Raw genomic sequence first — 17,725 nt, forward strand, 5'->3', positions numbered from 1 at the left:
ATTAATAGGGAAATGTGTTGTGTTTCAAGATACAATATTCATAAAAATGGCCAAATCATATTGACATCAAACAACATCCCAACAGAATCCAAGAGCAAAGTTGGTGGTATTAAATAGATGATCTTTATTGAGGGCCATCTACTGAGAAGCAGACACAGAGAGACAAGAACAACGGGCTGTGGTCTGTACAGGGAAGGGAATGTGGACGGTTACAGGCTTTTAATCCAGTCCAGGTTTGGTCCTTTGGGGTCACAAGGGTGGCTGGGGACATCGCCCATCTTGCCATTGTTTCGCACAGGGACTGGGGGAGAGAGGAAAAAGGTTTTGTTTATGCCATCAACTGTCTAGGGCCAGACTTAATGATTTGCTCATTATGGTTTAATGGCTTACCTGGGTAGTTGTATGGCACAGCTGCATTCATCATGCCTGAGTACTTCGTTAAGGGACTCACTAATGGAACAGTAACAGCTGGGAAGAAATACATGAAATATCAATATGTTACACAAAGTGAACACACAACTCAATTCAGGGAGGGCTGAAGGGCAGTGCACACAAGTTTATTTTATGTGTATCTTGTAATGTCAGAATCCATAAGGTGTAACTACAGTTGAATTTAGCATATTGTAAGATATGAGCATTACAACCTGTGATGTATAATTTGAAAGATGTACTGACCGAGAAGTCCAATTGCGCAGGCGGCCAATACCACTGGCTCCTTATTCCACGCATTCTTCAGGAAGGCTCCAATTCCTGGCAGGAGAAGCAAACAGACATTTAAGTTACAGTGGCACAAATGCACTGTGTTATGCATGATCTATGATCCAGTGATTGATGAATGTATTAAGGATATAGCTAGGTACAAATAGCTAGCCTGGCTAATATGACTTGAAACTACATGTCATATGCCCATTAGTTTGAGTCTATACAGTATTGTAAACATGACAGCATTGGGCAGATAAATACTGAAGATGAAGCTAGAAGATCAACCCTATCCAACTGCTCTAGTTACACCAGTGTACGCAGGACACAACGTTTGGGAACATTCAGATAGAAATACGCTATGTACAACAAACATGCCTCTCTGACATGTAGAATAAGAATCACATCAGCTCTAATTAATGGGATTTCTATCTGCAAAGTTCGACAACTGAACGTGGCCCAGGTTTACACTCAGCTCAGTCAGAAGAGAGCAGTGGACTGTGGAATGCAAGCGATTAAGATTGGAGATATTTAATGATCAAACTACTACATTTTGATTTGAGCTTTGACCTAAAAAAGGTTAGGTAAAGAATGAAGTGGAGACGCGACATGCAGCTAAAACAAATCGGCTAACACTATGTTGGTCCAAGGTCACATTATTCGATTGGCATGGTAAATTAAAATATGCATACAAAATTAGAGTTGAATACAATATTTACTTACAATTAATCATACACTAGCATTATCAGAACACCAGTGTTTGCTTGACAGAGGACTCAAGCATAACACGAAACAGCTAGCTCGCTAAATGCAAAGTTCACCCACCAGCCATGTTGCTCTTTGTAGTTTTGCCGGGCTGGGGAACATGGGAACTGTAGTCTACATAATGTCGTATAATTATTGCGCCAGTTACAACAATACAAAAAGGTTGTTTGACAGCGTGAAACCTGCGGTGATGCATTGAGCGCTGCAGTCAATGGATCGGGTAAAATATGTTTAAAGTGTCAGTCAGACCATCCAGATACAGTAGTTAGTCGTAAATCTTCAAAAATGCTGCGCATGTTAGATGCTTTTCAGTAACGCCGTTAGCAAGTTAGGCTAACATTAGCTAGTCGAATGTGTTGTCATCTCGGTTTAATCGTTTTCAAGAGAAGCTCATGTTAACGAGTTGTGATTTCGTTAACCAAATCAAAGTTAAGTCACATAAATGTAGTTTTATTTGGGGTTGAGGAAGGTGTAGCTTATTAGTTAACGCTGTCTGCAAGCAAATAGTTATTATGGTAACTAGCTATAACATTCCTAAAGATTAGCCCCACATAGGACGAGGCGTCCTTTAGTGTAGGGCTAAAGAAAATATGCTGTCAGGTTGAGTCAAGGAATTAACCCTACCTGTTTGTCAAATGAAGTGTAGATTCGTGACACCATCTAGGACGTGATTTATGAGGGGGTGAACGATCTTATTCCTCCTTCCACCCCTCACTCAGATGATGGAGGATTTCTCCGGCCTGGCCCTGCCGCCTCTCTTTGGGGGCCACATCCTGGAAGCAGAGCTGGAGCCAGGTGGGGTGGAACTGGGCCCAGGGGAGGTAAGTAAGAGTTCTGAGTCAGACTATTATGAATCCAGTGGCTCGGTTGGTTGGAAATGGAATATGGTGCTAGAACCGGGGTATTCAACTCTTACTCAACGAGGTCCAGAACCTGCTGGTTTTCTGTTCTACTTGATAATGAATTGCACACCCCAGGTGTCCCAGGTCTAAATCAGTCCCTGCTTAGAGGGGAATGATGAAAGAAACAAAAAATGGTGTGTGCTAAATGACAGTTTTTATCATTAGGTAGAGCTTGGACCTGGGGTCAGCGAGTTGCTAGAGGGTAGAGGTCAAGGGTCAGGAGCAAGGCCAGAGCAGCAGCAGGAGGAGAGGAGAGAATTGGAGAAGAGGAAGTACCTGGCTTTGATCAAGAGGTGTAAGGAGATCGAACAGGTGAGTGACTGTGGGGAATCATTTGTGTGTGTGATTGTACGACCCTGCCAAGTGTGGAATTTTATTGCGACTTTACTATCGTATCTTCAGGTAGTGCTCTATTTAAGAACCAAGTTATATGGATGAGCATCTGTGAACATATAGTTTGCTGTTGGTAATGCCAGTGCACACATGTGGCATAAAGAAATGCATGGTAATGAATCCTTTCTAGGGTTGCAAAATGTTCAATACATTTTCTGGTTTTCCAGAAATCCTGGTTATTCCCTCCTGATTCTGGGAATCCTCCAACCAGGATTTTGGGCACACCAGAGCATTTATTGACCGTTCCAGGAATTTTGCAACCACAATCCTTTTACCATTTTCTCTGCAGGTGAATGAGAAGATCCTTGGTCGCCTTCACCAGGTACAAAGACTAACACGTCACATGAAGAAAGAGAGAAGGTAAAAAAGGACTGAAGCTCTTTCTGTCCTTTCATTGGTTCATGTCTTTTTCAGTCTGGTCTATTGGCCTGTCCATTGTAAATACAGGCTAGCTCAACTACAACAGCAACTGAACTTCCCTACTGTAGGTTCCTAATGAAGACCCTCGATGCCCATGGAGATGACTATAGAAATGCACAGCTCACCATATCGCTTGAGGTGAGAATGAGATATTAAAAAAGTAAGTGTTTCTTTAATAATAAACCAGCAGTTTCATGATATACAGTTATAGTATATTGAAATTGAATAATGATTCATTATTCAAGCTTTCACCATTAACTTTGATGGTGATGCAGAAGATGTCAACTGGGAAGGTTTTCTGTTGGCATGAAACTGGAGAACTCTTCTGAAACTGAGTTTTCCCCCCACATACTACATTTTTATACTAAAAGCAACACTGTTGTTGTTTCAGGAAGAGTCTGGTGCCCATTTAGACATTGGCCCTGGAGCAGAAGATGATAGGCTGAATGACCTTCCTAGCTCCTCCCCCTCTGTCCCTTTCCAATCCACAGTGGGATCCAAGAAGAAGAGGCATCGAGTTCTAAAACAGGAGAAAGACCCACAGGTGTGAGACGCACTCATAAACCTTGAGTGTGAAATTAACGTGCACTCCCAAACTAAATGAATGAACAAAGACTAGTGGTGAAATGTTTGTGCGACTGTGCAGAGAAAGGTGACGGCTTCTCCTTTACACTGACAGTGCCTTGCGTGTTCTATTCTGTGCATATGGAACAGATTGCACTGCAGCGTTCTCCAATCTGGCAGATGACAATTCTGTCAGTCTGTTTCCCTACAGTGGTTCTGTTGTTAACACCATCTTCACTCCTCTCCACAGACTGAAGCAGACCTCTCCGTGTTGGCAGAGACGCAGTTCAGTGACTTTCCCAGCCCAACCGCTTTGTCTCACTGACCAGGGGAATGGCCGGCTGCTAGTGGGAGGAGAAATGAGGCAGCATTCTGTTGCTTGGACTCCCACTTCCCCAGATGTGATGTCACTGAAACACATACAGCCAGGGCTCTTGGGGATGTTCTGAAAGTTGTATTGAGCTTGAGTGCTGAAATGATGGAATAGGATGAAGCTACACCTGATCTAAGGTTCTATGCGGATGCTGTCTACAGAACCTTGCAGATAGAAATGAAAAACGTAGTGGATATGATTATCATTTAAGCACGACTATGATCTGTGGAAATGGCTGAAGGTCTTGACCATGGTAATCCACCCATTCTGATCGAGTAGAGAATGGATGGTCCGGTCCTTGCGGAAGTTACATTGACAGTACATTTATTGATGTGAACCTTTTATCAGGATACTCTGGACATGTTTTATGATTGTTTGTTGACTTGATGCTTACTAAATGTTCCGTATAAAATGTTTATTCAGAACTTCAGGATTCAGTTTTTTTATATATTTTACCATTGACCCATCAATAATCTGATAAACCAATCACAGGAATGTATACCTGCGGAAGTTGTCCAACGACGGTGGAGAATTTGGTCCTATCATAGCTTGGAGGTAGGGTTTAGGGCGGAATCCACATTTTGTGGGTGGGATTTAGCTACCGTCCATCTTTAGTGTACTGTACAGGCAGATTGACGAAAAGAAAACAAAATTTGGAAGTAAAGAAGACTGGGGAAATAGTTTTAGTTCTAATTGAAAGAGACAAACGAAAAGCCCAAACCCTAGGTAAATGTCTAAAACAAATGTGAATTTAGCTGGTTGACACAGTTTCCCTAATTTTCATAAATTACCAGCTAGCTAGCTAGCATTGTGATTGCAGTAGCTAGCTACATTTGCTAGCATTATAACAATTACCAACATAACGTCAAATGTGCCCAAAATATAATCGCAATATATATACACTTCATGCATAATAATGCATCGAATAGCAATTGCATTGGAATTAGTTGTCGAAACCTGCAAAACAGCATGTGAATTGGCTACGTTAGCTAGCTGGCTAATGTTGCTGACATTTCCAGCGAGACATCTATTGACCTGTTTTACGATTGATGAAAATAGTGATGTACGCAAAAATTATAAGCATGTTAATTATTTGCTAAACCAAGGTACATTTCGTTGCAAGTGTTTGTATTATCTGTAGCTAGTTGGTGCTAGGAAGCTAGCTAGGGACTTAGATACAATGCAATCAATGTTCATTGTGTCTGTTTGCATTATGCTTTTAGTTAACGTTAATATGTTATCTCCTTCTATCAATGAAAGACGGTATGAGGACATTGTCGTAGTGAAGCCATGGCTGATAAGAGAAAACTTCAAGGTAACTAGCATAGAGCGATGATGGACGTAATGGACTGGACACTGACCTCACACTTTCGATTATCAGTTATTTAAATTATTTGATTAATCTTTGAGATTCAATGTAATATGTTAGTCCAGTAAAATAGATTGGCATATTTTCATAATGACCTCTTTCTTTCCTCCCCAGGTGAAATTGACAGATGTTTGAAAAAGGTAGCTGAAGGCGTAGAACAGTTTGAAGACATTTGGCAGAAGGTGAGGACTCCTTAACACTATGCATTGCATATTCACTGTGCATGAAACAATGATTTGTCTCCTATCAAACAAACTGATCTTTGTCACTTTGTTTCACAGCTTCACAATGCAGCCAATGCCAACCAAAAGGAAAAATATGAGGCAGACCTTAAAAAAGAGATTAAAAAGCTACAGGTAAGACTAATTGCCTACTAATAGTAAGAAATATATGAAGCTGTCTTAATATCCCATGTTGTCTGCTCACTCATAAAGCTATGGGTCTTTACTTAAGTTCTAATTGTTGTTTTCTTGTCATCTCTCCTGCAGCGATTGAGGGATCAGATAAAAACATGGGTGGCATCAAATGAGATCAAAGACAAAAGGCAGCTAGTGGAGAATCGCAAGGTCATAGAGACGGTAATACTCTCCAAAATAGCTTCTTTGTTTAACACTGATAGGAGAAAAGAGCGGATATGTCTCCACCATATTGTGTTTACCTTTCAACTAGGGCCAGGACGATACCAGTGTTGCGATACTCGTTAGTACCGTGGCAAGGAAACAAAACACGAAGCAGATAAACATTTTTTTTATCATTATGTTGGCCAGAGGGACATTTATTTATTTTCCAAGCTATAGCACACAATATTTTACGTACAGCAGGGTTTTAAAGGACCATAGCCATAAGACTGCTAAATAGTTAATTAAATGTTTCTATGGACTATCTGCATTAACCCTACCTCAAATCCCAATTCTATTTGGCACATGTTTTGTAAACAATCGGTGTAGACTAACAGTGCAGAGAAAAGTATAGAAAAATAATAACATGAGGAATAAATACACAATAGGTAACAATAACTTGGCTATATATACAGGGTACCAGTACTGAGTATGTGTAGGGGTACGAGCTAATTGAGGTAGATGTGTACAACCGTATACACTGAACAAAAATATGAACTCAACATGTAAAGTGTTGGTCCCATGTTTCATGAGCTGAAATAAAAGATCCCAGAAATCTTCAATACGCACATAAAGCTTATTTCTTTCAAATTTTGAGCACAAATTTGTTTATATCCCTGTTAGTGAGCTTTTCTAATTTGCTAAGATAATCCATCCACCTGACAGGTGTGGCATATCAAGAAGCAGATTAAACAGCATGATGATTACACAGTTGCGCCTTGTGCTGGGTTCAATAAAAGGCAACACAATGCCACAGATGTCAAGTTTTGTGGGAGCGTGCAATTGGCATGCTGACTGCAGGAATGTCCACCAGTGCTGTTGCCAGATAATTTGTTAATTTCTCTACCATAAACTGCCTCCAAAGTTGTTTTAGAGAATTTGGGTGGGGGGGGGGGGGGAGTATATCTGTCACTAATGAAGCCCTTTTATGGGGAAAAACTTATTTTGATTGGCTGGTCCTGGCTCCTCAGTGGGTGGGCCAGGCTGCCAAATAGGTGGGCCTGGCTGCCAAATGGGTGGGCCTATGCCCAGCCATGGCTGCACCACTGCCCAGTCATGTGAAATCCGTAGATTAGGCAGATACCCTCCCAGGCACACGCATGGCTGCACCCCTACCCAGTCGTGAAATCCATAGATTAGGGCCTAATGAATTTATTTATTATTATTATTTATTTCCTTATATGAACTGTAGCTCAGTGAAATATTTTAAATTGTTGAATGACTAGGCAACAGGATATATAATAAACAGTAACAGCAGCGTAGGTGTTGGGTCGAAAGAGTTAGTGCAAAAGGGATCAATGCAGATAGTCCGGGTAGCTATTGGTTAACTATTATTATCTTGCACTGACTATGCACACTCACAAGACTATATATACGCACTATACACTGAGTGTACAAAACATTAGGAACTCCTTCCTAATATTGAGTTGTACCCCCTTTTGCCCTCAGAACAGCCTAAATTTGTCAGGCATGGACTCTACAAGGTGTCAAGGGTTTCACAGGGATGCTGGCCAATGTTGACTCCAATGCTTCCCACAGTTGTCAAGTTGGCTGGATGTTCTTTGGGTGGGGGACCGTTCTTGATACACACAGGAAACCTTTTAGCGTGGAAAACCCAGAAGTGTTGCAGTTCTTGACACACTCAAACCGGTGCATCTGGCACTTACTACCATACCCTGTTCAAAGGCACTTAAAGCTTTTGTCTTGCCCGCTGTCCCTCTGAATGGCACACATACACAATCCGTCTCAAGGCTTAAAAATCTTTCTTTAACCTGTCTCCTTCCCTTCATCGACACTGATTTCAAGGGGATTTAACAGGTGACATCAATAAGGGATCATAGCATTCACCTGGTCTGTCATGAAAAGAGCAGGTGTTCCTAATGTTTTGTACACTCAGTCTATATACACATATACTACACTGACACTCACACAGCCCACACACATTCACATACACTACATGCGAACGCATACCAACACACTTTCACACTCATCATTTGTTGCTGCTACTCTGTTCATTATTCTTATTCTTACTATTATCTATTCTGATGCCTAGTCACGTTGTGTTTTCTGTACACATCTATCTCAAGTACCTTGTTCTGTACCCCTGCACATTGATCTGGTACTGGTACTCCCTGTATATACACTATATATACAAAAGTATGTGGAACCCATTGAAATGAATGGATTCAGCTATTTCAGCCACACCAGCAGCTGACAGGTGTATAAAGTCGAGCACACAGTCATGCAATCTCCATAGACAAATATTGTCAGTAGAATGGCCTAACTGAAGAGCTCAGTTCGTCACATTTCTGACCTGCTAGAGCTGCCCCGGACAACTGTAAGTGATGTTATTGTGAAGTGGAAACGTCTAGGAGCAACAATGGCTCAGCCGCGAAGTGGTAGGCCACACAAGCTCACAGAACGGGACCGCCAATTGCTCAAGCGCGTAGCTCATAAAAATCGTCTGTCATTGGTTGCAACACTAACTATCGAGTTCCAAACTACCTCTGGAAGCAACGTCAGCACAAGAACTGTTCGTCTGGAGCTTCTTGAAAAAAATGTCCATGGCCGAGCAGCCGCACACAAGCCTAAGATCACTATGTGCAATGCTAAGCGTCCGCTGGAGTGGTGTAAAGCTTGCCGTCATTGGACTCTGGAGCAGTGGAAACACGTTCTCTGGAGTGATGAATCATGCTTCACCATTTGGCAGTCTGACAGACTAATCTGGGTTTGGCGGATGGCAGGAGAACGCTACCTGCCCCAATGCATAGTGCAAACTGTAAAGTTTGATGGTGGAGGAATATTGGTTTGGGTCTGTTTTTATGGTTCGGGCTAGGCCCCTTAGTTCCAGTAAATTGAAATCTTAACGCTACAGCATACAATGATATAGACGATTCTGTGCTTCCAACTTTGTGGCAACAGTTTGGGGAAGGCCCTTTCCTGTTTCAGCAAGATAATGCCCCCGTGCACAAAGTAACGTCCATACAGAAATGATTTGTCGAGATCGGTGTGGAAGAACTTGACTGGCCTGCACAGCCCTAACCTCAACCCCATGGGATGAATTGGAATGCCGACTGCGATCCAGGCCTAATCGCCCAACGTCAGTGCCAAACTTCGCTAATGCTCTTGTGGCCGAATGGAAGCAAGTCCCTGCAGCAATGTTCCAACACTAGTGAGAAGCCTTCCCAGAAGAGTAGAGGCTGTTATAGCAGCAAAGGGGGGACCAACTCCTTATTAATGCCCATGGTTTTGGAATGAGACGTTCAATGAGTAGGTGTTCACATACACATACTTCTGGTCATGTACTGTAGCTTCATTCTTGTGTATTTTATTCCTCCTGTGTTACTATTTTTATTATTATTTTTCAAGGGCCCGTAAGCAAGCATTTTACGAAAAGTCTACTCCCGTTGTATTCAGTGCATGTGACAAATAAATTTTTATTTGACCAAAGGGTTTCGTCTGCTTATTTAAAAAAAATATTTGCCATGGAAAAAATTGGTATCAATTTTGGTATCATCACAGCCCTACTTTCAACTCATCTCAGTGCTCATGGAGAGGGTATGCGATCCTGTCTGACATAACATCTGACATTCTCTCCTTAGCAAATGGAGCGGTTTAAGGTGGTAGAGCGGGAGACAAAGACGAAGGCCTACTCTAAAGAAGGCCTGGGGCTCGCCCTGAAAGTGGACCCAGCTCAGAGGGAGAAAGAAGAGACGGGAAACTGGCTAACGGTAACAGCCTCTGGGCCGTTGGTATTTTGACTCATGCATAATAGTGGTAGTGTCTCCTGAACGATGGGTCGGGTGGATGGTTCACACTGGCTCTGCCTTGTTTTCTGGGTGGTGATCTGTTCTTCTTTTCCCCCATTCTCTCTTTTTCTCCCCCAGAATACGATAGACACTCTAAATATGCAGGTGGACCAGTTTGAGAGTGAGGTGGAATCCCTCTTCATTCAAACCAGGAAGAAGAAAGGAGAGAAAGAGGTCAGTCTCCTTCCATCTCATTTCCTATACATTAACTATTGCTGTGTATGTAGTCTAATTAAGCAATAAGGCCCGGGGTGTGGTATATGGGCAATATACCATGGCTAAGGGCTGTTCTTATCCATGACGCAACACGGAGTGCCTGGATACAGCCCTTAGCCGTGGTATACTGGCCATATACCACAAACCCCCGGGGTGCCTTATTGCTATTATAAACTGGTAACCAACGTAATTAGAACAGTAAAAATACATGTTTTGTCACAAATGCGGTATACAGTCTGATATACCACAGCTCTCAGCCCATCAGTATTCAGGGCTCAAACCACCCAGTTTATAATAATGAATCAGATATTGGGTTGGATGATGTTGCTCCTAGTCTCTGATCTAAGGCCAGTCTTGCATTTCCCCCTAAAAGGATTTGGGGAAGGCAAGTTGATCTGACATCTGTGCCTAAGAAAGACTTCTACCTGCATTACAAAAGTCACCTGAACAGTTTATAACCACGTGTGCCTGTTTCTCTGGCTGTCTCGTAGAAGCAGGATCGCATTGAGGAGCTAAAGAGGTTTATAGAAAGGCATAGGTACCACATTCGCATGCTGGAGACCATCCTGCGCATGCTAGACAACGACTCGGTGCAGGTGGACTCCATCCAGAAGATCAAGGACGACGTGGAGTACTACATGGAGTCGTCACAGGACCCAGACTTTGAGGAGAACGAGTTCATTTACGACGACCTGGATCTGGAGGACATCCGTGAGTCGCCCATGGACAGCCAGGAGCTCGATGACGAGTCCTGGGATGATCATGATGATGATGCTCATGCTATCAGCTGTGGGTCTGGATGAATGGTCCCTCATGAACGTCTGTTGGGTCTGGGTGGATGGATGTTCTCTAATCAACATCTGTTAGCTGGGTTGACTGTCGGTTTAGAAGAGCTTGATCTGTGGTGTTTCTGTGGCTCTGGATGTTGATGATTGTTAAAAACAACATTTATATATTAGATTTCCCCTGAAAATCTTATCATTGAAATAAACCAGTAGCCTTTTCTCCCTGATTTATGCCCTTCACTCTTTCTCTCCCTCTCTCTCCCCCTCTAGCTGCAGCACTGGTGGCCACCTCTCCAACGGGCATGGGGAACATAGAGGATGAGATGTTCCTCCACTCGAGCAGCACTCCCACCTCCACCACCTCCTCTTCCCCCATCCCTCCATCCCCGGCCACCTGCACTGCTGTAAGCACATCTGCCTTCACTGATTGGTTGTTTGTATAGAAACTACAATCATTTTCTTGATCAGTGTCATAAAAGTACATTGATACTTACACATGCACTGTTTGTGCCTGCATGGGTTCTGCAGGAGAACTCTGAGGACGATAAGAAGAGAGGGCGGTCGACAGACAGGGACGTTAGTCAGGTAAGACAGAGCTTCTACAATATATATTTATAGCTCAATAGAGAACTGGATTTCTTCAGAAATGTAGTTTCCCTGTTCTGTTTGTACTAAACTGATGCTCTGTCATTTTCAGTCTCCTGCGAAGAACGGCACTTCCTCCTTGTTGTTGTCCTTTTCCTCGTCCGCCAATTCCGGGTCCTCTTCTTCCTCCTCTCTTGTCTCCATGGCCGCCGTTGTCGGAGGCAACCCTGGGGTTCCCACAAGCAACAGTCTAATAGGAAGCTTCAGCAGCGCCGTACAACAACATCAGCCTCAACCTCCACAGCAACCAGTCCTGCAGCCACTGCAACAACCACAACAACCCCAAACAAAACCTTGCACCCCCAGCCCACCCAGCCACCCCCTTCTCTCCACCGCCCCCTCTCTCCCCACACCCACCACACCCATCTCAGCCTCCCCAAACTCCCTGCCCCAGGTCTCGCCTGGTCATATCCTCAACTCCAGCCTAGGCCTTGGGTTGGGCCTGGGTAAAGTTGGCATGACGGGGACAAGCAGTGCCAACTCAATGTCTGGTCTGGGCCTGACTGGGATGTCTGCCTCTCTGAACACCATGGCAGGCCTGCTCTCTGGGTCCACCCATGCCCCTTACGCCCAGGCAGCCGCGTTGGGAGGCCTGGGTCTGAGTACCACTACCCAGTCCAGTGTCTCACTGGAGAGCTCCTCCATCCCCACCTCTTGCTCCAGTGGAGTGACCACCAACGGGGCTGGGACAGGCCTGGGCCTGCTGGGGTCCAGCCCAGCACACGGCTCCCTGACTGGGGGGATCCTGGGCCTGGTGCCTGGGCAGAGTGTGATCCCTGGGCCCCCTCTGATCCCTCTCAGCCCTGTTGGTGCTGCCCCTGGGGGGGCAGTGGGGATGATGGGAGGAAACGGAGGAAGCATGGGGCCAATCGGAGGAGTAGTTGGGTCGAACGCAGCCCCTGCCAGACCGCCCAGTGGACTGAAGCAGAACGGAAGCACAAGTATGTTCACTGTCTGTGTGGCTGTCTGGGTTTGTCTGTTTCTTTATGCACCTTTTCTGGATGTGGGATTGAGCATTAGTAGTAATGTTTCCACCGTCTTTCCCATGGCATAGGTTACAGTGCTGTGGTGGCAGAGAGCACAGCAGAGTCCGCCTTCAGCACACCCAGCCAATCACAGAGCAGCCAGCCTTCCTCGCTGACCTCCTCAGCCAGTCAGCCGTAAGTGATGTCAAATTCATCCAAGACCACAATCTGTTAATTTTTTATGATAAAAATATCCTTATGTCTTCTCTCTCCCTCAGTATGGACAACGGTCCCAGCCTCATCAACTCCATCACCTTGCCCCCCAGCTCTCCGTCCCCCTCGTTTTCCGACAGTATCCCCGGTGGTGGGAGTCTCCTCAACGGACCCCACTCCTACACACAGGCCTCTGAGGGCCTCAAGGTGAGGGGAGATGGAGGGGAAGGACAGACAGATGTGAGGCTAAGAGATGAGCACTTTGTCCTGATGTTCTTAAATGGCCTCCTCTCCTACCACTGTTTTCCCTTTGGCTCTGAGAGGTTTTATACAGTTCAACAGAGGGATGGAGACAGTTGGCCATTTAACAGTATGAGAACACAGTGTTTGGTGAACACTAGAACCTCCACGGCAGCTATTTTGACCCAATTGTGGTTGTCTATAATACGAATACAACTTGGAAACAAACTCACAAAAATACTGATAGTTTGGAAATTAACACAATTTTCAAAACTTTCTCAGCATAAGAAAAATAAATTCACAAAACTCCCACAACATTCACACCAAATTTTGTCAGCTATTGGGGAGATTTCCAATGATGAAGCATCTCCTAAATGACCTTGTTTCTGCTATTTCTTAGTTAATTAACATGTATAATAGCATTGTAATAAGGTTAGAATAACCTGTAGAGACTGCCCTCTGTCCCCAGCTTCCTACAGACCTCCGTCAGATACTGATGGAGACCAGAATGTCAGCGCAGGCCCCAGAGCCGCCAGGGGCCATGGCTACAGCCACTAACACACGAAAGAGAAAGCAGTGTCAGGTAGAGACCCACACACACACGGAAATATACACATTCATACTCAACTTACACACACTCACTCCTAAACACATCCACAAAGCCACTAACACAGGAAACAGAAAGGTGACACAGATTTAAATACACACAATCTCTGACACAGACACGCTTACACACCAAACATATAGAAAGAAGGTTGAGGTAGTCAGATATCAGTTCTAGCCAAAAAAACATCTGTGTCACAGGGAAATTGACATTGCCAAGTGGCTGGATTAGTTCCTCCACCACACACCAAGAACATACAAGATATATGATTGAAGAGCCTGTATTTGTAAAGATTGTGCATAGTGTTGAATTAGTAAGGACTCCATAGGATCTTGAATTGGCAGGTTTATTTGGTCATTGTTGGTGCAGTCACTGTGGCTGGCCGTGGAGGTTCTAGTTGCAGCTAGGAGTGTGTTGCTTCACACCATACAGGGAATGGATGGTGGACTGGTACCAGGCTTCTACTAGTATCTCATGGTGGAAGAACTGTTGAATTGTGTATTGGTTTTCATAAATTCACAGTTTTTATCTTTGCCCCTTGCTCTTCCAAACTCTCCCTCACCCCACTCTCTCTCTCTGTGTTCCATCCATCTCTCCTTTTCCCTCCACCCTCCTCTCTCTCAGGCCCCGGAGCCTCTGAGTTCTCTGAAGGCAATGGCTGAGAGAGCAGCATTAGGATCAGGTCTGGATGGAGAGATCCCCAACCTGCACCTCACAGACAGAGGTCAGAATCAACTCAATTAACAAGTTCCAAATCACATCTTTAAGGCATTACACAAATAAACATTCATGCAATTTGACAAAGCACATGCCAGTTGCAGGTGACATAATTTCTAATTGTCTGTCTGTTGATGATATCCCCACCAACTGTAACTCAACCAATCCCCTCCTGTCTCTCCTCAGACATCTTCTCTGGTTCGTCAGCTGCCCCCGGCACGCCCGCAGCCCCCCAGCCCTCCCTGTCGGAGGTGAGCATCCCCCCTTCCCTGGGGGTGTGTCCCCTGGGTCCCACTCCGCTCTCCAAGGACCAGGTGTACCAACAGACCATGCAGGAGTCTGCTTGGACACACATGCCGCACCCCTCAGACTCCGAGAGGATCAGGTAACAACGCTGTCCGCTGGAATACTGGGGTGTAGACACTGGGCTTTCTCTGAGGAGATATTAACATGCACGTCTGTGCTACTCTCTCCTGTAGGCAATACCTGATGAGGAACCCATGCCCCACCCTGCCATTCCATCATCAGATGCCCCCCCACCACTCAGACTCTATAGAGTTCTACCAGAGACTGTCCACAGAGACGCTCTTCTTCATCTTCTACTACCTGGAGGTAACACACACACCATCCCCTATCTGTCCACTCTTGTCTTGTCACTGTAGGGTCCAATTGCTCAGTCTCCCCTTTCTGTGTTTCTCGTTTACTCTCTCTCAGGGCACTAAAGCTCAGTACCTGTCAGCCAAGGCTCTGAAGAAGCAGTCGTGGAGGTTCCACACCAAGTACATGATGTGGTTCCAGAGGCACGAAGAACCCAAGACTATCACTGATGAGTTTGAACAGGTACAGTAGAACCTTGGTACCTCCTGTGCTGTTATTGTTGGAGGCACCATGGGTCTTTATAGAACAATGAGCCAATGATGAGCCAACATAAAGAGTGAGTGATTAATACTGTCTTCCTCCCTCAGGGCACTTACATCTACTTTGACTATGAGAAGTGGGGTCAGAGGAAGAAGGAGGGGTTCACCTTTGAGTACAGGTACCTGGAAGACCGAGACCTGCAGTGACAGAGGGAGGAGAAACGTGCTGCTGTTGACATTCCGAGACTGACCTAACTCCATGCTGTGGATAGAGATTGTGATGTGTAGTAGAACCCTGCTCCTAAAATGGAGGATGTTGTCTGTATAGGCAGCGTCTAATGGCACCCTACTCCCACAGTGTACTACTCCGGCCCAAAGCCCTAGTAGTGGGGAATAGAACCCCCTACCTATAACGGGCTCTGGTCAGAAGTACTGTACTAGGGGGGAGTAGGGAGTCGTCACAGATCTGTGCCTGTCTGAACACTCAGTATGTGGCATTACATTGGGAAGCTCCATGCATGTTCCATGTTGTTTTTGTTTTTCTTTGTTTCAACAACAACAAACTCTGTACTGCCCCCAACTGGAGTATAGAAGCCTTGGACTAAACAACAAGCAAACATACATTTGATTTGGCTACATGTGAAAAAAGCCCATCTTGCTTGAATTGACTGTAATTAGTGGTTTAGAATGGAGACACACAGTTGTCTAGCTAGCCAGCAGACAGGGCTCCTTTTAAGATGTTATGATGCCTGTTGATTAAGTTCACTATTAGAGATAGTGAGTGATTATCAATAGTTTTATTGATGTTGTCTTGGTCGATAAAAAGCTCTGATTGAGAATGACCACATGGCCTCTTCCTTTTGATGGGGATAGAGAGGCATTATTGGACATTGGATTAAATTGCTATGCAATTGAACTGGTCTCTGCCTCCCTCTCTCTTTACAAATAAAATATTTTAAAGTTTAACTGTGAAAGGAAACGCATCTTCATTGGGGCATTATGTTTGTGAGATTAGCTAATAAAGGATTTGTACCTGAAAGAAGCAGTTGTGTTGACATGAAGTCTGCCTGATGATGTTCATGGTTTCTATACCATGAAGCACCAGCCACTATTGCCCTTCAAAGTATAACTACTAGTGGAAGGATGAGAACAGTAGAAATAGGATTATTCCCTTTGAGTCGGTGTATACTTACTCAAAAGGGTGTCAACAGTTCTCAGCCTTGCATGTAGTAATCTGTTCAACTCATTTTTATCCTGTTATTTTAAATCGTTTCCAAAAAACCCTGATTCCGCCATTCAGGGCTCTGTTCAATCCGTATCTCAGAAGTTCAGCGCTAGTGTAATAAAAATGTTAAGGCAATATTCCCGCGTTCGCAGAGACTGCATTCACGGTAAAATGCTGCACGTCGCATCAATCGGAATTACTTTTACGTCTTTATTGCGCAATTTGTAACACTTCAGCGGTAGATTGAATAGATCTTCATTCACTGCATTAAATTTACTACTCGTTTATACCAAGTTAAATTATTTACTGTTTTCATAGAATATGAAGCATGCTTCAACCATTCAACCTAGAATGTTCTGAAAAGCTGTTGGTGAATTTAACTTGGTTAGATGGATGAATCGTGTATAATTAAACTATCATGAGCGGTCTCCAGTGATTTAGTTAATGTAGAGGTTGTCCCTGAGAACATACACTTCAGTTCTTTCCTGAAAGAGATTTTTGGAAAAGGAATCGAGAGAAGTTGAGTTTTACCTTTTATAAATTCAATTTTTGGGCTTTTGAGAAAGGGAAGGCTGAAATGTGAATTTCTCAAAAAAAATAAACTATTTACTGGCTGTTTTATCAAATGAAGTTGTCACGTTTCTGCATGGGAGATGTCATGTGGGGGTAAAACATGATTGTAAAATTTCAATAAAACACTTTTCTGGAATTGTGACGACTATAAATGTCATGTGTAACAATTATTTTGTATTAGATCCATAAACCTATTTCATAAATAGCACACTCCTAAAAACACTTCTATGTTGCTCAAGGCAACATGGGGTAGGCCATCATTGTAAATAAGAATGTGTTAATTGACTTGCCTAGTTAAAGGTTAAATACATTTTATTTTTAAACAAAGCAATCCATGGAACAGTGCATTCAGACCCCTCCCCTTCTCCACGTTGTTACATTACAGCCTTATTCTAAAATGGATTAAATACAAATTCTCATCACAACATCTCATGACAAAACAAAAACAGCTTTTTGAAATATTAGTACCAGTCAAAAGTTGACACCTACTCCTTCAAGGGTTTTTATTTGTACTGTTTTCTACATTGTAGAATAATAGTGAAGACATCAAAACTATGAAATAACACATATGGAATCATGTAGAAACCAAAAAAGTATTAAACAAATCAAAATATTTTATTTACTTAAAAGTAGCCAAGGCAAAGGGTGGCTACTTTGAAGAATCTCAAATCTAAAATATACTTTGATTTGTTAAACACTATGTTTACTATAAGATTCCATGTGTTAAATTCATAGTTGAGGTCTTCACTATTATTCAACAATGTAGAAAATCAT

The 17,725-nt window shown here is 43.6% G+C and overlaps 3 protein-coding genes across 9 annotated transcripts; 2 read left to right on the forward strand and 1 right to left on the reverse strand.

The window, feature by feature from the left end:
• Positions 1-100: 100 nt before the first annotated feature.
• LOC110508696 (NADH dehydrogenase [ubiquinone] 1 alpha subcomplex subunit 3) lies at positions 101-1,597 on the reverse strand. Its single transcript, XM_021589422.2, has 4 exons — positions 1,525-1,597; positions 676-750; positions 391-468; positions 101-301 (listed from the first exon to the last, which is right to left on the reverse strand). Exons 1-4 carry the CDS (start codon positions 1,529-1,531, stop codon positions 210-212), a joined length of 252 nt encoding a protein of 83 aa, XP_021445097.1. The 5' UTR covers positions 1,532-1,597; the 3' UTR covers positions 101-209.
• On the forward strand, positions 1,542-4,541 carry LOC110508688 (TCF3 fusion partner homolog). Of its 2 annotated transcripts, none has more exons than XM_021589410.2 (7): positions 1,542-1,684; positions 2,184-2,285; positions 2,532-2,678; positions 3,049-3,119; positions 3,248-3,317; positions 3,571-3,723; positions 3,994-4,541. In XM_021589410.2, exons 1-7 carry the CDS (start codon positions 1,676-1,678, stop codon positions 4,066-4,068), a joined length of 627 nt encoding a protein of 208 aa, XP_021445085.1. In that variant the 5' UTR covers positions 1,542-1,675; the 3' UTR covers positions 4,069-4,541. The 2 variants fall into 2 exon arrangements, with proteins under 2 accessions (XP_021445085.1, XP_036824271.1); XM_036968376.1 differs by lacking the exon at positions 1,542-1,684 and adding an exon at positions 1,727-1,893.
• On the forward strand, positions 4,533-17,097 carry cnot3a (CCR4-NOT transcription complex, subunit 3a). Of its 6 annotated transcripts, none has more exons than XM_036968369.1 (19): positions 4,533-4,671; positions 5,377-5,431; positions 5,600-5,667; positions 5,767-5,841; positions 5,974-6,063; positions 9,705-9,833; positions 9,990-10,085; positions 10,619-10,916; positions 11,183-11,316; positions 11,441-11,497; positions 11,610-12,498; positions 12,612-12,717; positions 12,801-12,942; positions 13,445-13,558; positions 14,204-14,303; positions 14,483-14,681; positions 14,776-14,908; positions 15,011-15,136; positions 15,262-17,097. In XM_036968369.1, the coding sequence occupies exons 2-19, from the start codon at positions 5,407-5,409 to the stop codon at positions 15,358-15,360; spliced, it is 2,880 nt and encodes a 959-aa protein (XP_036824264.1). In that variant the 5' UTR covers positions 4,533-4,671; positions 5,377-5,406; the 3' UTR covers positions 15,361-17,097. The 6 variants fall into 6 exon arrangements, with proteins under 6 accessions (XP_036824264.1, XP_036824263.1, XP_036824266.1 ...); XM_036968368.1 differs by lacking the exon at positions 4,533-4,671 and adding an exon at positions 4,685-4,842; XM_036968371.1 differs by lacking the exon at positions 4,533-4,671 and adding an exon at positions 4,685-4,842 and having other exon boundaries at positions 10,619-10,838.
• The last annotated feature ends 628 nt before the right edge of the window (positions 17,098-17,725 follow it).

Source organism: Oncorhynchus mykiss, chromosome 3, assembly GCF_013265735.2.
Source record: "Oncorhynchus mykiss isolate Arlee chromosome 3, USDA_OmykA_1.1, whole genome shotgun sequence".
NCBI lineage: Eukaryota > Metazoa > Chordata > Actinopteri > Salmoniformes > Salmonidae > Oncorhynchus > Oncorhynchus mykiss.